The sequence below is a fragment of the Microchirus variegatus genome (genome assembly GCF_963457635.1).
Source record: "Microchirus variegatus genome assembly, chromosome: 7".
Lineage (NCBI taxonomy): Eukaryota > Metazoa > Chordata > Actinopteri > Pleuronectiformes > Soleidae > Microchirus > Microchirus variegatus.
The window spans coordinates 8,565,790-8,581,985 of record NC_139808.1 but is presented as its reverse complement, the minus strand read 5'-3'; the positions used below and the strand labels follow the sequence as shown (position 1 = coordinate 8,581,985).

The 16,196-nt window shown below is 39.5% G+C and overlaps 2 protein-coding genes across 2 annotated transcripts; one reads left to right on the top strand and one right to left on the bottom strand.

The window, feature by feature from the left end:
- The first annotated feature begins 322 nt into the window (after positions 1 to 322).
- On the top strand, positions 323 to 6,798 carry pdhb (pyruvate dehydrogenase E1 subunit beta). Its single transcript, XM_083892764.1, has 11 exons — positions 323 to 379; positions 474 to 533; positions 1,952 to 2,059; positions 2,630 to 2,692; positions 2,811 to 2,846; positions 3,348 to 3,538; positions 3,934 to 4,028; positions 4,499 to 4,609; positions 5,387 to 5,478; positions 5,573 to 5,714; positions 5,905 to 6,798. The coding sequence occupies exons 1-11, from the start codon at positions 341 to 343 to the stop codon at positions 6,048 to 6,050; spliced, it is 1,083 nt and encodes a 360-aa protein (XP_083748890.1). The 5' UTR covers positions 323 to 340; the 3' UTR covers positions 6,051 to 6,798.
- Positions 6,799 to 7,168: 370 nt separating this feature from the next.
- LOC310929197 (uncharacterized protein) lies at positions 7,169 to 11,899 on the bottom strand. Its single transcript, XM_083891918.1, has 5 exons — positions 11,019 to 11,899; positions 10,550 to 10,720; positions 10,279 to 10,457; positions 9,639 to 9,879; positions 7,169 to 9,329 (listed from the first exon to the last, which is right to left on the bottom strand). The coding sequence occupies exons 1-5, from the start codon at positions 11,601 to 11,603 to the stop codon at positions 8,916 to 8,918; spliced, it is 1,590 nt and encodes a 529-aa protein (XP_083748044.1). The 5' UTR covers positions 11,604 to 11,899; the 3' UTR covers positions 7,169 to 8,915.
- Between the last annotated feature and the right edge of the window lie 4,297 nt (positions 11,900 to 16,196).

Genomic DNA, 16,196 nt, shown 5'->3' with positions numbered 1-16,196 from the left:
TTTATTTATTCTTTAATTTGTTTGTTTTCCACAATGACAGCGCAGTCGAGTAGTGATGTGTTTTTTGCGAACGAGCCGGTTCATTTTTATAAAAGGTTGGTGAGCTGAGCCAAACGATCGACTCACTAAAAGGAAACATAATTCCCATCGTTACACTCGGGCTGTCCTTGGCCCGTTTTCCTTACTGTAGTTTTCCACGCCTACGTGTTCAGTGAGCCGTTATGATTGGCTCTGTGTCATGACGTCAACCGAACGACGCGTAAACGGCGTCGCTGATTGGTCGGAATCTAGTGACCTCGGTCGGGACTCCGCCTTCCTTCCGGCAGAGGACAGGGTGAAGATGGCGGCGTCCCTGAAGTGCTTGCTCCGCTCAGGAAAGGTGTGGGAATCTTCAAAAACACTACTTATGTCTTTTTCTCCGAGTGGTTCTGTTGAATGTTTGATAATAAAAGCAGTTGTCTGTCTTTCCACAGAATGTCGTGTCAGTTCTGCGACCGCGGGGATTCCATAGCAGCGCTCCAGCGGCTGTGCAGGTCAGTTAGCAGCTAACAGGCAGCTAATGTCAGTGCTAGCAAACGCTCCAGCAGTTTTCTTGTTTTCGTGTTGTTTTAGCTTCAGACAAATTACAGTATTACATTTGTTATTTAATGTGGCTGGTTGTCAATCTATTTATTATGGTGTAAGGGAATATCCTTTTCTGTTGTGATGACCTGTGATTGTCCAGTGATCAAATGTTTATACCTGTCATCATTTTTATTTTGACACAACTGTTAACAGATATTTTTCATTTCTTAATCTTTAAAACTTTTGCTGCATGTAAATATATATAACTGTTCCAAGGTGTTTTTTGACAAAGGGAGCAGTGTTTATGTATTTATGCTTTGTATGCTCACCTTAAATGTAAATATTTTCTCGTTTCTTTGCTACATCTAACAAAGAAATCATTAAAACAGAATAATTTTGGTTTTGGTTTGAGAACAAAATAAGACATTTGACCTTGGCAGAGTATTCGTTTATGGAAAATAATCGTTAGTTGCAGCCCTAATACATTATATACATTGTTTGCCATATGTATAATGTGCATCTTGATTTTGCTATGAAGGTCACTGTCGCTTGTAATTGCATGACACATCGAAACCTGAGTTTGTTTGTTCTCTCTGAAGAATAACATTGTTGACACAGAAGTTAAAAAAAACAGTTTGTCTTGCTCAGAGGTTGTAGGTAGCATCTTCCTGACAGCATTAGCGATAAATCACCATGGAGGACATGATCATGATATTGTTTAAAGTCTTCCAGACTGAATTGAGGTCATTCAAGCATGTACCAATTATTTTGGAGCAGGCTTTGACCACATTATCCATTGTTTCTGTCTTAAATTGTTACGTTATAGATAGATAGATAGATAGATAGATAGATAGATAGATAGATAGATAGATAGATGTACGTTATTGATTCCAAGCTGGGAAATGTCAGTGTAGCAGCAGCATTACAAATATGACAATGACAACACAATGAAATTAAAAAAGAGCAAAAAAAGATAACAAACTAGACATATTAGACATAGCAATATAAAAATGTATATAGTACTGAATATATGACTAATGATATAATACTAATAATATGACTGACACACAGTAGTACACAGGATGGGTTTTGAAAATAATTAATCCGCTGTAATTGATGGATTCTTTGGATTATTTTCCCTAAATCTGGAATGTTCATAACCAGTCTATAAAGCATGAATTAATGACTTAACCATTATCTTCTGTATAAGTAAATGTTGCTCAAAATGGAATTAAGATATTGATGTATATATGAATATAATTGTATATACAAATTTGTACAAACTGATAAGAATTTTGTAACCAGCCTAACAAATAAATGGACAGACCTCACATTGTTGGCATGAAAAAGAAGTGTGGGTGACCACTGTCTGTCCTGGTGTCATCAGGTGACTGTCCGCGATGCCCTTAACCAGGCGATGGATGAGGAGATGGAGAGGGACGAGCGGGTCTACCTGTTGGGTGAAGAAGTGGCTCAGTATGATGGAGCCTATAAGGTGAGTTGAGCCTCAAATAGCGATAGAAGCGACAGCTTACCATCTGATATTTGACGCTTGCAAAATTGAGCTGAAAACCCACGTAATTACGAGCAAATATTCCATATCTATGTCTAATTTATGTCCAACAGTGTGTTTGACTTTGTTGTCATTGTTTTTATTTTCCTTTCTTTTTTTTTTAAATTCACCACCTTTTTTAATAAGGCCTCATAGTTCTGCTGGCTCGTTGCATACAATCTGATGTCGTTGAGATTGAGACGGGTGCATACAGTAAAATGTTTGACCACAGTGAAGAGATCCAGTGTTTGTTCAGACCAGTGGCAAATGTTGTCACTTCTCAGTAGAGTGCTTCCATCAGTTTTCTGCCTCTATTATGATCTCACCCTTTACCCAAGTATATTAATATTACTGTTTGCAACTGTAATTATAAACAGAAATGTGATATATCTATATAGATGATTATAGGCTCTAAAGTCTCAATCGTTTCCCCCTCCCTCTGTGTTACATGGAAAAAAGTGGTTATCAATGATGTAAAAAGATGTTGAAAAGCCTTCCATTTTGTGTGTGTAGATAAGCAGGGGTCTGTGGAAGAAATATGGGGACAAACGGATCGTTGACACTCCAATCTCAGAGGTGAGACACAGGTTTTGTGTGAAGTCATTTATCAAGTTTTTTTTTTTTGTTTTTAATGAAAACACTGGAGACACAGGACATGTTTTCCAGCCGATTAACACACTCTCCATCTCTACAGATGGGCTTTACCGGCATTGCAGTGGGATCTGCCATGGTGAGTATTTTCATGCTTATGCTAACGCATCTGTTGACCCTTTTAAACTTTATTCTCAACTTCCAAAGTACAAAATTCACCAGAAAAAGCTTTGACGCTGTGATGGTTAATGTCTGTTGAACTGCATTGGATCTGTTGGTGAAACTTAATCCAAAATTGATGAGTCGATCTGAACAGAAAGAGAACAGCAAACCAGGCAGGATCTTTTTTTAAAGTGATTTTGTGTCGTCTTTGAGCCTCCAAACACGAGTTGTCAGCAAGTTGACGGCCATTTGATTCACTCAGTTCAGATCCTCTCACTAGACAGATGTATATTTATGCATACAATAACATTATTATGAGAGTTTGAATAGACTATTTTGGACTATGTTATCCCTTGAATATGATGTCACGTTACTTCATATTAACTCCTTGGATTCAGTCTTCTGTGGAACTTTTTTGTTGTCAGGACTTTTCCCCCAGCAGCTGACACTCACTCATATGAATCTGTTGACCCCGTAGGCTGGCCTGAGACCCATCTGTGAGTTCATGACCTTTAACTTCTCAATGCAAGCCATTGACCAGGTCATCAACTCTGCAGCCAAGACCTACTACATGTCAGCGGGGCTGCAGACGGTGCCCATCGTCTTCAGAGGACCCAACGGAGGATCGGCAGGTGTCGCTGCACAGCACTCGCAGTGCTTCGCTGCATGGTGCGTCCTCTTTATCACTTGATGCTGTTCCTGTTCGTACTGACAGTTAGCTCTTGTCTGTGACGGCAACATCAGAAAAACTTGTCTCTCTGTTCAAATTCAACCGTTACAGCCACAGAGAGGCATAAGAAATTATACGTTGGTGATGACATAATGAATTGGGTATATAAACATCTGATCTGTGTTCTGTTTGTTTCAGTTCTACCCTGAACACCTTTATAACTTGTTCTCCCGTTGTTCTCCCGTTGTCCTCTCAGTAGAATCTCAAAGTTAATTGACCTCTACCATGTCTATAAAGTCAGTCTGAGGTGACCTTTATCCTGTAAAAGTAGGATATGTTTGTAGCTGACAGTAGAAGTGGTTGCACTGGTGTGATTTCTTGTCTCTGTCCGCAGGTACGCTCACTGTCCAGGTCTGAAAGTCGTCAGTCCCTGGAACGCAGAAGATGCCAGAGGTCTCCTAAAAGCAGCCATCAGAGACGACAACCCCGGTGAGACATTGGTCTTCTGTCGACAGCACGACCATCCCCCAGTTCCTTTCCATTTTTCTTTTTTTTTAACCTGTCCGTAGCTTTGTGTACATAGCCTCATTTTCATTCAGAAAGAAATGTAATTCCCAGGAAGATTTGCTGTTTATGCTGCTCATCCTTCTGATGGGTGTTCATGTAAACACTTATGATCATGACTTCCTTGTTTGAGTTTGCTCTATGTTAATGTGAAGTATTTCTGTTTTTGATATTGTTGGAAATGGATCGAGTTTTGGTTTGTCACAGTTTTGTTATTAGAGACACTTCCTGTGTTTACAGACTACTCAGCCTGTAGCCTGTCATTTTTGGGGTAAAAATTGGGGCATTGTTTTAACTCATATATCTTAGTTCAGCCTAAAATACATGACATCTCTTAAGTGAGAATTTTTATTTAGCTGTTTTTACTGAACCTGGCGTGTCCATGTGTTTTACAGTGGTGTTCCTGGAGAACGAGCTGATGTATGGCGTTGCCTTCGAGATGTCAGAGGAGTCACAGTCCAAAGACTTTACCATTCCCATCGGCAAGGCCAAGATCGAGAGACAAGGTGAGGCCGACGCAGCAGTTGGACAAATGAGACGTTCCCATTTTAATGTTTATGATGCGTCATCAATTCAAGGCAGGAAGGTCAAATTAATGATGGGATTTATTTTATTTAAAGAAAATAGGAAAAAATGTCTTGGAAAGAAATCACGTTTGTATTCACAACAGTGTTTTGGTAATTCATTAACTACATCATTGATGTTTAAGTTGGTCCTTTATAAGCTTTGTTTTCGCTGTTTAAATCTTTGCTAACAGGACGGGTCTACACGGAAAAACTGAATTGATTTATGACACAAAGAAACTGCGTTATTTCAGATTGAAAACAGAGCAGAGAATAGCATTCATGCAATATATCCACACGGGATCAGGGACGATTAATATGACCTGTTAAAATGACCCCTGCTCTTTGGAAAAATATCTGTGTATTTAACCAGCATCACATTAATGCTGCGTCCTCTTAATGACAAGAGGAATGATCGCTAGGGACGTGAAAGTTGTTTTTCTCTTTTAAAATAATGAAAATGTATGGAATGAAGACGATTAACATAATGAAACAAAATATGGCTCCTTTTGTTGAACATAATTATACATCATGAAATATGGGGTGTAAAGTGGTTCGACTGACTTTTATTCTGTCATATTAATGCACCGTTGTCCTCCGTTTACCGTTTATCTAATATTCCCACTGCAGTAATCAGTGGAAACACATTTTCTCTTTATTTCACATGCAAACCCATTATGTTTATTCTTGCTAAACCTTTCTTCTCCTTCTGTGTTCCAGGGACTCACGTCACCGTGGTTTCTCACTCTCGGTACGTCGGTCACTGTCTGGACGCCGCCGCTGTCCTCGCCAAGGAGGGAATCGAGTGTGAGGTAACGAGACGCACCTGTTGACGCCTGAGGCAACCCCCGTCACCTGTCTTCAGCCATTAAGTGACGTCTGTCTATCTGTCTGTCTGTACATCAGGTGATCAACCTGCGAAGCATCCGTCCCATGGATGTGGAGAGCATCGAGACCAGCGTGATGAAGACGAACCACCTGGTGACGGTGGAGGGTGGATGGCCTCAGTTTGGTATCGGTTCTGAGATCTGCGCAAAGATCATGGAAGGTGAGGACTCACATGTTGACTCATTGCAAATCTGGTTGGACGTCTTCCAATTCAACCACTCGCTGATTAATATTTACCTGCTCTGTCCTTAAAATCATCACTGAGTTCTCAGTGAATTGAGGCCCCTGCTTTGTCATCACAGGAACGTCAAACTTTGAAATGAAAAACGTTCTCCTGTGTGTGCTTGTAGGTCCTGCCTTCAACCACCTGGACGCTCCAGTCACCAGGGTGACAGGCGTCGACGTCCCCATGCCTTACGCCAAAATCCTGGAGGACAACAGTGTGCCGCAGATCAAAGATATCATCTTCTCTATCAAAAAGACCCTCAACGTCTGAGACCCACCTCGATCCTCTTCGTCTTGTTCGCACACAGTGATGATATATTTAAACTTTGTGTAAATACAGCCAAACACCGTCTTTAAAAAAAAAATGCTCCAGACTAATACGATTCTTCCCAGATGTCGATCGATGAAATGCGCACAGCTGTTCAACCAGAACCCAGAGCTGCAGACACACATTCTGGTCAGGTTTGGTTTTCACTCAGCTATTGACTAACCTGTGTCTGTGGCTCTGGTAGCTCTAAAGGTTACTCTATCCTGTAGATTTTTTTCCATATCACTACATTTTGCGATGTTCAGTGAGCATAGAAATGTCACGATTTAAACAGTTGGTGGATCCGAGAGCTTGCAAGGTAACTTTTTTTTTTTTACTTTAATTCCCTCAACCTGATTAGATTTTAACTTTCTCTATTCAAAACAACTGAAATGTGTCTGAAAAGGCAAGGGTCAAGCAGTGTCAAGTATTTATTTGTGTGTATGTGTGTAAGATTTCTCCCAAACTTCAGAGTCAAAATAACAGTCATGTGACTGAAGTCCTGCTTGCTCTCAAATTTAGACCTGCTGACTGATTAAAGCAAAAACCACCAGAAGTCTGTCTGTAAAAGCAGCAGAGACAGAGAATGACCCAGCAGAGCCCTGTAGTTTGGACCATGAACAGGAATTGTGCTAGTTATTGTAGTTGCAGCAGCTCTGTGGATGCTGTTGTTGCCGAACATGACACTGTTACAGAATTAAAAACCTTTGGTCCTTCATACAGCTTCAGCCTTAGTTTTATTTCTTAAATGGTTCACTGTAGACCTGCTGACAGTGATACCATCTTTAATTATTTTCGGTCTTCTCACAACGTTGCTTCATGAACATGTTTTTATTCCCACGTACACTAATATGATACAAGGCTGTTAAATTCTGTCCAGTTTCTACTATAGACCAGTGAGTCCAAACTAAGTGACTTTCCACCTCTACCACGAGTATTACTGTACAGAGTATAGATTTAAAAATGACCCAGTCTCGAAATCAAGAGAGCCTGCTCTGTAGACCAAGAAAACAAAAACGTTTTTTATTGGCAAACTTCAGGAACCAGCAGGGATCGCAATCTGACTGGACACGAGATCTGAGCCCAGGAGTCAGAAATCACATCCTTCGCGTTAATTCAAAAAAATTTACAAGAGAAACCTGAAACTTAAAAAACTTTACGTTTTCTGACCAGGAGAGAAAAGGTCACACAAAGTCAAATCATTCAGTGAACACAACTTATAAATATATAATTAATGTGATATCATTTTCCATTAATTTGGGAAAGAATATGTAAAGTGGTAATTAAAGAACTGTAGCCTCCATGTTTCCCCCACCTGTTGTGAACAACCTAAAATATATAGAATTCTGACAACCATTTGTATTCTGAGAAAAGATCTTGACAAGATGTAAAAAGTAGATGATATACTTTTTTTCCGCCATAGCTCATTATCTAAACATCAACATAATCACATGAACTCTTGACTGGGCTTCAAACAGGTGACGTGAATCTGCTCAGATACAGCCAACAAACGGTAAACAACAAAAAAAGAAATCCCAATTTTTTTTAAACGCAGCTGCGCATTACAAAAACGATTAAATGGAAACAGCCTGAGATTCCCACAGTGTTTATTCATTGTTTACCGCTTTATCCTCCGCTTTATCCTCCACATGAGGGTCGCGGGGAGCTGGAGCCAATCCCAGCTGACGGGCACAGTGCCACAGGTACACCCTGTATTGGGCATCAGTCCATCACAGGGCAAACAACCATTCACGCTCACATTCACACCTACGGTCAATTTATAGTGTCCAATTAACCTGTGCATGTTTTCAGATTGCGGGAACCCACGCACACACAGGACCAACATGCAAAGTCCAGGCAGAAAGGCCCTCGTTTGGACCTGGGGCCTGTTTCACAAAGCAGGTTCAACAAACTCTCGGTCTAACCCTGAACTCTGAGTTGATATACTCTGAGAAAGGAAACTCTGAGTTTTCGGTTTCAGAACAGCTGATTTGAGTTAGTTTGTTCAACTCGGAGTAGTTTCACCTCGAGTTAAGCGCGTGCACCACACGTATAAAAAGACAGCATTAAAACCAGAGTTTCCCTCATTTCAGGGTTAACTGACTCAGAGTTTTCACTAAACCTGCTTTGTGAAACAGGCCCCAGGTTGCGAACCCATATCTTTATCCTGTAAGGCAACAGTGGTAAACACTATGTTGCTGTGTGACCTCAGTTCCTGTGAGTTTAGAATCTTTACATCGTGTCTTGTGGGGGAACAACTTAACTCTGAACTGAAAATGCTGCTATCGCTGTAAATGAAGACATCTCAACTCTGAGAATTAGAAAAGGTATGTTTTCACCTCGTGATAACTTAAATTATCCAGCAGCTGAGGAAACATGAGTAACATAAACTCTTACAAACATACCTATCAGATATTTTACCATCGGTGTCTTTACGTTGTTATGATTTCCCATGTGAGGCCAATTTTTTGGTGGAAAAAACATTGGGAAATGCACTTAAAAAAACTTATCTTATAGAAACCAGGAAACAATGCAAAGAAGAGAGCAATTTGGTTGGTTAAAAAATAGTTAAGATAACTTAGTTTACATATTTCATCTTTATAAACGGTTCTTATTTGATGGTTGTATGTTTGCAAACTCAGCTGCACAGACAGTCAAAACTCTTGCACTCGTGTAATTGATTTAAACTGGAATATTTGGGTAATAACATGTTAACAATCAACAAACATGAATTGTTTTTAAAGTGAAGCTGTGAAAATAAATGAAATAGTAGTAACCCCCAGAAATTAAGGTCGGCCCCCGTGTCCTGTTTGCATTTAGGGGCGGGGTCTAAAATGTCTTTAGGGGCTGAAAGGTCAAATCGTCCAATGTCTGTGTGTCACCATCGAGCCTCACCACCACCACCCTCCTCTTCTTCTGCTCTGACCCTTCATCATCCTCCTCCTCTTCTACCTTTCGTTTACCTCTCTCGTTTCTCTGCTTCTTTGCCTTCTTCCTCCTTCTCTTTGTCTCTTCGTTGTCCTTTGCTGCTTGACCTTCCTCTTCTTCCTCTTGCACGCCAACTTGCCCATCTTCCTCCACCAACAACTCAATCTCTGCCTCCTCCTCTTCTTCCTCATCATCATCATCGTCATCCTCGTCGTCCTCAATTTCCAACTCCAGTTCTTCCTCCTCTCCAATATCCTCTTCCTCCACGTCTGACATCTCTTCCTCTTCTATCTTTATCGTCATTTGTCGCCCATTCTGTGTCAAACACAAAAAGCAAACAGTGAAGAAATGAGACTAAACTGATTTCTTGGCCACTTGGGGGCAGCAAAAACAAATGTGACATATCACATTTCCTTTACCCCGCAGCATCACTTGCAAAACAACATTGTTTTTCATGTTGTGTCCAAATAATGAAGACTGCTGAGGGACATAATGATAACTGCTGTAAACTAATGCAATTAATAAAACAGCAGCTTGCTACAGTAAAAATCAAAGATCATCAATCGTCTCCAGATGTTTGCATAACAAGTTATTTTTGAGTCCTGCACTGATTATGATACTCACACTCCTTTTGCCAAATTGGAGTCTCTGCAGCAGTAACCTGACCGTGTCCTTGTTTTGACAGAGTCCCATGGTGTTGAGTGTGTCGATGGCAGCGGCAGAGCAGCCCTGTAGGCGGAGATCAGCCCCCAGAGCAGCTTGCAGGAAGTTATTCTTCCAGATGTTTCTGGTGAAGAGTGGGATGGAAAGCGCCACCACAGCCCGACGCTCCAGCACTGTCTGCGCCTGCCCCTCTGACAGTGAACTGCCACACACACAAATAGATGCTCATCAGATGAGTAAACACAGATCAGTCGATCGGCTCCAAACAACTCTGTGTTTGTCAGTACAGCAGTGTTTAAATCTTGTCACCTAGTGACGTTCCCATGCTGCACACAGGAAGTGATTTGTTTTATGGCAAGACAGACGGAGGCAATAGCAACATTGTGCTAGTAAAGCGAGATAGCTGCAAACGGGTGTAAATTCTCTTGTTCGGCAGTTTAATGGGTCTTGCCCCTGTCAGTGTATACATGCAAACACTTCCTCAGTCAGGTCTGATTGTATCACACAGGCAGCAAACAAATAATGTAACAATTTCCGTTGCAAGATGGGCAGAGAACAACAAAAACTAAAATGACCAAACGTAATGAAGCTTTCAGCTTACTGGCCTATCTTTGTAAGGGTGGTGAGGTCAGGGAACAGTGACTGGATGCAGGTGGTGACAAGTGGAGCTTTGTCCTGGGCCCAGTTCAGACATCGTCGCCAGGGGAAAGATGACAGCGCCTTGACGTTCGACACCTTCTGATGAAACGGACTACCTCGCTGCCGAGACAGCATTTTCATCTGCACCACAATGGATAAGATATCAGCCATCTTCACATACTGACAAAAACAAGAAATTAAATCAGATGACGTGTAGTACTACACATACTCACCTCCTCTTTCAGTTGTCTACTCCAAAAGTCCATCATGGGTTTCCTGGCACCTTTAGCAGACCACAGTGTCCTTAAAGCAGACCTGTAGCAGGATTTGCTCACCAGCTGTGCTGCTTTGCTCTTCTTTCCCAACTTGCGGTCTTTCTTCTTCTTCTTGACACTCAGGTCTTTCTGCACTCATCATCGCCAAGAACAAAAGGAGAACACCTTTGTTTAAAAAACTAGAAGTGTTTGTATAAAGCACATCAACAATAATATCACAGCTAGACATGGGACATCAGAATTTGCCGTCACGATTATCCTGACCAAATAATTGTGATTACTGGAGTTTATCAATAAATGCAAAAACTATGGAAAAGCGGGCAAGAAAACTTGGAACCAAACATGGCATAAATAATCCAGGTCCAGGCTCTCAGTATGGTTTGAAGAAGTCACCTGTATATCGCAATAGTACCGAAAAGGCACACACCTTTTTAGGAGGAGGCGGTTGCAGCCACAAAGACCGCCTCCCGTTCTGTTTGCGTTTGCAAACGGACCGGATGACCTGCGCGCAGTTCTCGCAGAGGAAAGACTTGTTGTGTACCACAGAGTCCGGGAAGACCCACTGCACGGTAGCCGCGGTAGTGAAGGTGAACACCGCCCTCCTGTTGAAGCTGCGACCCTGCCGTTCAAACTTGACACTGCAGCAGCAGCAGCTCCTATCCTCCGGCCGATGTTGACGCCGGCGGCCGCCACCACCCCGCGGGGGTGCGACGGACGGAGTCGCTGCGGTCTTTCGGGCGTCCTCTCCAGTTTGCGGCGGCAAAGTGGACGCTTCTACATAACTTCCCCCGGCGCAGTCCACTTCCGCCCCCACGGCCGGTTCGGGCAGCTCTGTCGTTAGAGAAGCGACAGAACGCCCCTGTACGGTGCTCTGCTTCTGCCCGGTCGGCGCGATTCCGCCGTTAACAGCCACTCTATCGGAGGTCGTAGAGTTACTGTCCACACAGTGTTGCTCGGTTGTCTCAGTTTCCTCGTTGTTCCCCGCGTTCGTGTGGGTGCTTTCGCTCGCCATGATGAACAGAGGAACCCCGGGTTTCAGAACAGAAATCCAATACTCAGAAAGAGCAAGTCTGTCTGTGTACGGTCATCACTGTTCACTGGCTAATGCTACAGGCTAACGCCGATGAAGCCCGCCACAACACTTAGCGGGACTTCACCACCAGTGTCTTACAGTAAAACCCCTCTGGACACTTGAACGATACCCGATGCTGCGTTTGTTTAACATAAGGATGAAAAACTGAGGCACGTTTTCAGCAGAATGTCTGAGTAACCGAAGTAAAACAGAAGACGTGTGTACAACAGGACATAACTGCGTATAAACACGTTCGTTTCCTGTGTCTGTTTCGATACTGACTGCTGCTGCCCCCAGGTGGTGGGAGGTATGACACACATCCCTCTTTATTATGGCCCACCACGTGTTATCATGAAAACAATTGGCATAAAGAGTTAACTATTTTTTTTTTTGACAATACATGATGTTATATCCAACACATTAACAGTTGTTTTATGTAATGTAATGTTATCTCTGTGTTATTTAAAGATACATTTGGTGTTTTTTTTGTTGTTCATTTTAGTTTTTTTTTTACTGTGTGCGTTTCATCTCAAAACAAAGACTTTTACTTTGAAATACTGTGAAAGATAACGATGAATATAACTGCGATATCATGATGGAATAATATGATACTGAAACCACTTGACATGACTGGCCCCCTCTTGACTAAACTAAACATTCATGTGAGTTTGAGAGCCCCAATTTAGATATGTAAGTATACATGTATACATATTTTGGAGATTTGTATATACTATAGTATGACGTTTTTGTTTAATTAGGACCAAAAACATTTTCTCAAAATAATAGTCACATTTTGGACGACTGGTATAGGATGATGTTTTTGTCAAATTTTGGACCAATTTTTCTTTTTTCAAAAGTATGTATGTTTTTTAGATTGAAAAGATGACAAAAACGTAATTTGTAAAATTATGGACCAAAAAAACTCATATTTTGGACGACATAGTATAGTATGACTTTTTTGTCAAATGTTGGACGACGTATAGTATGATGGTTTTGTCACATTTTGGACCAGAAGTTCATGTTTTTGAAAAAAAATTCACGGGACATTTTTGTCTATTTTAAGACAACATAGTCTAGTATGACGTTTTTGTCAAATTTTGGACCAACATTTTGTTTTTAAAAAAAATGTCAGATTTTGGACGAAATAGTGTAGTATGACATTGAGGTCGACGACATAGTATAGTATGACGTTTTGGTCACATTTTGTGCTAAAAAAAGAATTTTCAAAAAAATTATCAGATTTTGGACGACATAGTATAGTATGACGTTTTTGTCAGATTTTGGACAAAATAGTTTAGTATGACATTGAGGTCGACGACATAGTATAGTATGAACTTTTGGTCACATTTTGGGCTAAAAAAACATATTTCAAAAAAATTGTCCGATTTTGGACGACATAGTATAGTATGACGTTTTTGTCAAATTTTGGACCAATTTTTTTTTTTCAAAAAAATTGTCAGATTTTGGGCGGAATAGTGTAGTATGACATTGAGGTCGACGACATAGTATAGTATGAAGTTTTGGTCACATTTTGGACTAAAATAACAAATTTCCAAAAAGGGTCCGATTTTGGACGCATAGTATTTAGTATGACGTTTTTTTGACAAATTTTGGGCCAACATTTTGTTTTCAAAATTTTTTTCAGATTTTGGACAAAATAGTGTAGTATGACATTGAGGTCGACGACATAGTATAGTATGAAGTTTTGGTCACATTTTGGACTAAAATAACACATTTCAAAAAAGGGTCCGATTTTGGACGACATAGTATATAGTATGACGTTTTTGTTAAATTTTGGAGCAACATTTTGTTTTAAATTTTTTTTTCAGATTTTGGACAAAATAGTGTAGTATGACATTGAGGTCAACAACATAATATAGTAAGATGTTTTGGTCACATTTTGGGCTATCAAAAACAAATTTCAATTTCTTTTTCCGATTTTGGACAACATAGTATTGTATGACGTTTTTGTCAAATTTTGGACCAATTTTTTTTTTCAAAAAAATGGTCAGATTTTGGGCGGAATAGTGTAGTATGACATTGAGGTCGATGACAAAGTATAGTATGACGTTTTGGTCCCATTTTGGGCTAAAAAAACAAATTTCCAAAAAAATTTCCGATTTTGGACGACATAGTATAGTATGAAGTTTTTGTCAAAATTTGGACCAAATTTTTTTTTCCAAGCGATTGTCAAATATTGGACAACATAGACAACACAGCATTGTATGAAGTTTTTGTTGAATTTAGGACATCATTCTTGCAGATAGCCACAAGTTCCAACCTGAGTTTGACCCATTAACTCTGGTCATCTTGCTTAAAAGGCCAGAGCTTTAACCACTACACCAACTGGTGGTCTAACTAAGCATAGACATTTTTGTCAACTTTAGGACGACATAGTATAGTATGACATTTTTGACAGATTTGGGAACAATATTTTTTCCAAAATAATTGTCAATTTTAGGACAACATAGTATAGTATGACGTTTTTGTCAGATTTTGGACAAAATAGTTTAGTATGACATTGAGGTCGATGACATAGTATAGTATGAACTTTTGGTCACATTTTGGGCTAAAAAAACACATTTCAAAAAAATTGTCCGATTTTGGACGACATAGTATAGTATGACGTTTTTGTCAAATTTTGGACCAATTTTTTGTTTTCAAAAAAATGGTCAGATTTTGGGTGAAATAGTATAGTATGACATTGAGGTCGACGACATAGTATAGTATGACGTTTTGGTCACATTTTGGGCAAAAAAAACAGATTTCAAATTTTTTCCCCCATTTTGGACGACATAGTATAGTATGGCGTTTTTGTCAAATTTTGGACCAATTTTTTTTCAAAAAAATGGTCAGATTTTGGGCGAAATAGTGTAGTATGACATTGAGGTCGACGACATAGTATAGTATGACGTTTCAGTCACATTTTGGGCTAAAAAAAACAATTCAACATTTTTTACAGATTTTGGCAGCATTGTATAGTATGTCGTTTTTGTCAAACTTTGGACCAAAATTGTTTTTTCAAAAAAATGGTCAGATTTTGGACGAAATAGTGTAGTATGACATTGAGGTCGACGACATAGTATAGTATGACATTTCGGTCACATTTTGGGCTAAAAAAAACAATTAATTTTTTTTTACAGATTTTGGACGACATAGTATATAGTATGTCGTTTTTGTCAAATTTTGGACCAAAATTGTTTTTTCAAAAAATGGTCAGATTTTGGACGAAATAGTGTATTATGACATTGAGGTCGACGTCATTGTATAGTATGACGTTTTTGTCAAATTTTTGACCAAAAGTTTTTTTTTCAAATAAGTGGTCAGATTTTGGACAAAATTCCGTAGTATGTAGCAAATGACCAGTTTGAGGAGCACTTAGGGCCTGCCGTGGATATTAGCTTACTTGCCCTGACTGGGATTCGAACACCAGGTATCTACATCAAGGTCTGAGACTTTACCACTGAGCTATGACAGACATCTGTTTAACATGATGTTTTTATCAAGTTTCGGACGACATAGTACAATGTTGTTTTTGTCAAATTTTGGACGACATAGTATAGTATGTCGTTTTTGTCAAATTTTGGACAACATAGTATAGTATGACATTGAGGTCGACGACATAGTATAGTATGACGTTTTGGTCACATTTTGGGCTAAAAAAAACTATTACATTTTTTTTACAGATTTTGGACGACATAGTATAGTATGTCGTTTTTGTCAAATTTTGGACCAAAATTGTTTTTTCAAAAAAATGGTCAGATTTTGGACGAAATAGTGTAGTATGACATTGAGGTCGACGACATAGTATAGTATGACGTTTCGGTCACATTTTGGGCTAAAAAAAACAATTCCAATTTTTTTACAGATTTTGGACGACATAGTATAGTATGTCGTTTTTGTCAAACTTTGGACCAAAATTGTTTTTCCAAAAAAATGGTCAGATTTTGGACGAAATAGTGTAGTATGACATTGAGGTCGACGACATAGTATAGTATGACATTTCGGTCACATTTTGGGCTAAAAAAAACAATTAATTTTTTTTTACAGATTTTGGACGACATAGTATAGTATGTCGTTTTTGTCAAATTTTGGACAACATAGTATAGTATGACATTGAGGTCGACGACATAGTATAGTATGACGTTTTGGTCACATTTTGGGCTAAAAAAAACTATTACATTTTTTTTACAGATTTTGGACGACATAGTATAGTATGTCGTTTTTGTCAAATTTTGGACCAAAATTGTTTTTTCAAAAAAATGGTCAGATTTTGGACGAAATAGTGTAGTATGACATTGAGGTCGACGACATAGTATAGTATGACGTTTCGGTCACATTTTGGGCTAAAAAAAACAATTCAAATTTTTTTACAGATTTTGGACGACATAGTATAGTATGTCGTTTTTGTCAAATTTTGGACCAAAATGGTTTTTTCAAAAAATGGTCAGATTTTGGACGAAATAGTGTATTATGACATTGAGGTCGACGTCATTGTATAATATGACGTTTTTGTCCAATTTTTGACCAAAA

Excerpts from the sequence above, each read along its gene's own strand:
- pdhb (XM_083892764.1), top strand. The coding sequence starts at position 341 with ATGGCGGCGTCCCTGAAGTGCTTGCTCCGCTCAGGAAAG. Across the intron at positions 4,029-4,498 it reads CATCAGAGACGACAACCCCG|TGGTGTTCCTGGAGAACGAG; the intron begins GTGAGACATTGG and ends TGTGTTTTACAG. Across the intron at positions 4,610-5,386 it reads GGCCAAGATCGAGAGACAAG|GGACTCACGTCACCGTGGTT; the intron begins GTGAGGCCGACG and ends TCTGTGTTCCAG.
- LOC310929197 (XM_083891918.1), bottom strand. The coding sequence starts at position 11,603 with ATGGCGAGCGAAAGCACCCACACGAACGCGGGGAACAACGAGGAAACT. Across the intron at positions 10,721-11,018 it reads AACCGCCTCCTCCTAAAAAG|AAAGACCTGAGTGTCAAGAA; the intron begins GTGTGTGCCTTT and ends TGATGAGTGCAG. Across the intron at positions 9,330-9,638 it reads TCCAATTTGGCAAAAGGAGT|AATGGGCGACAAATGACGAT; the intron begins GTGAGTATCATA and ends TGTTTGACACAG.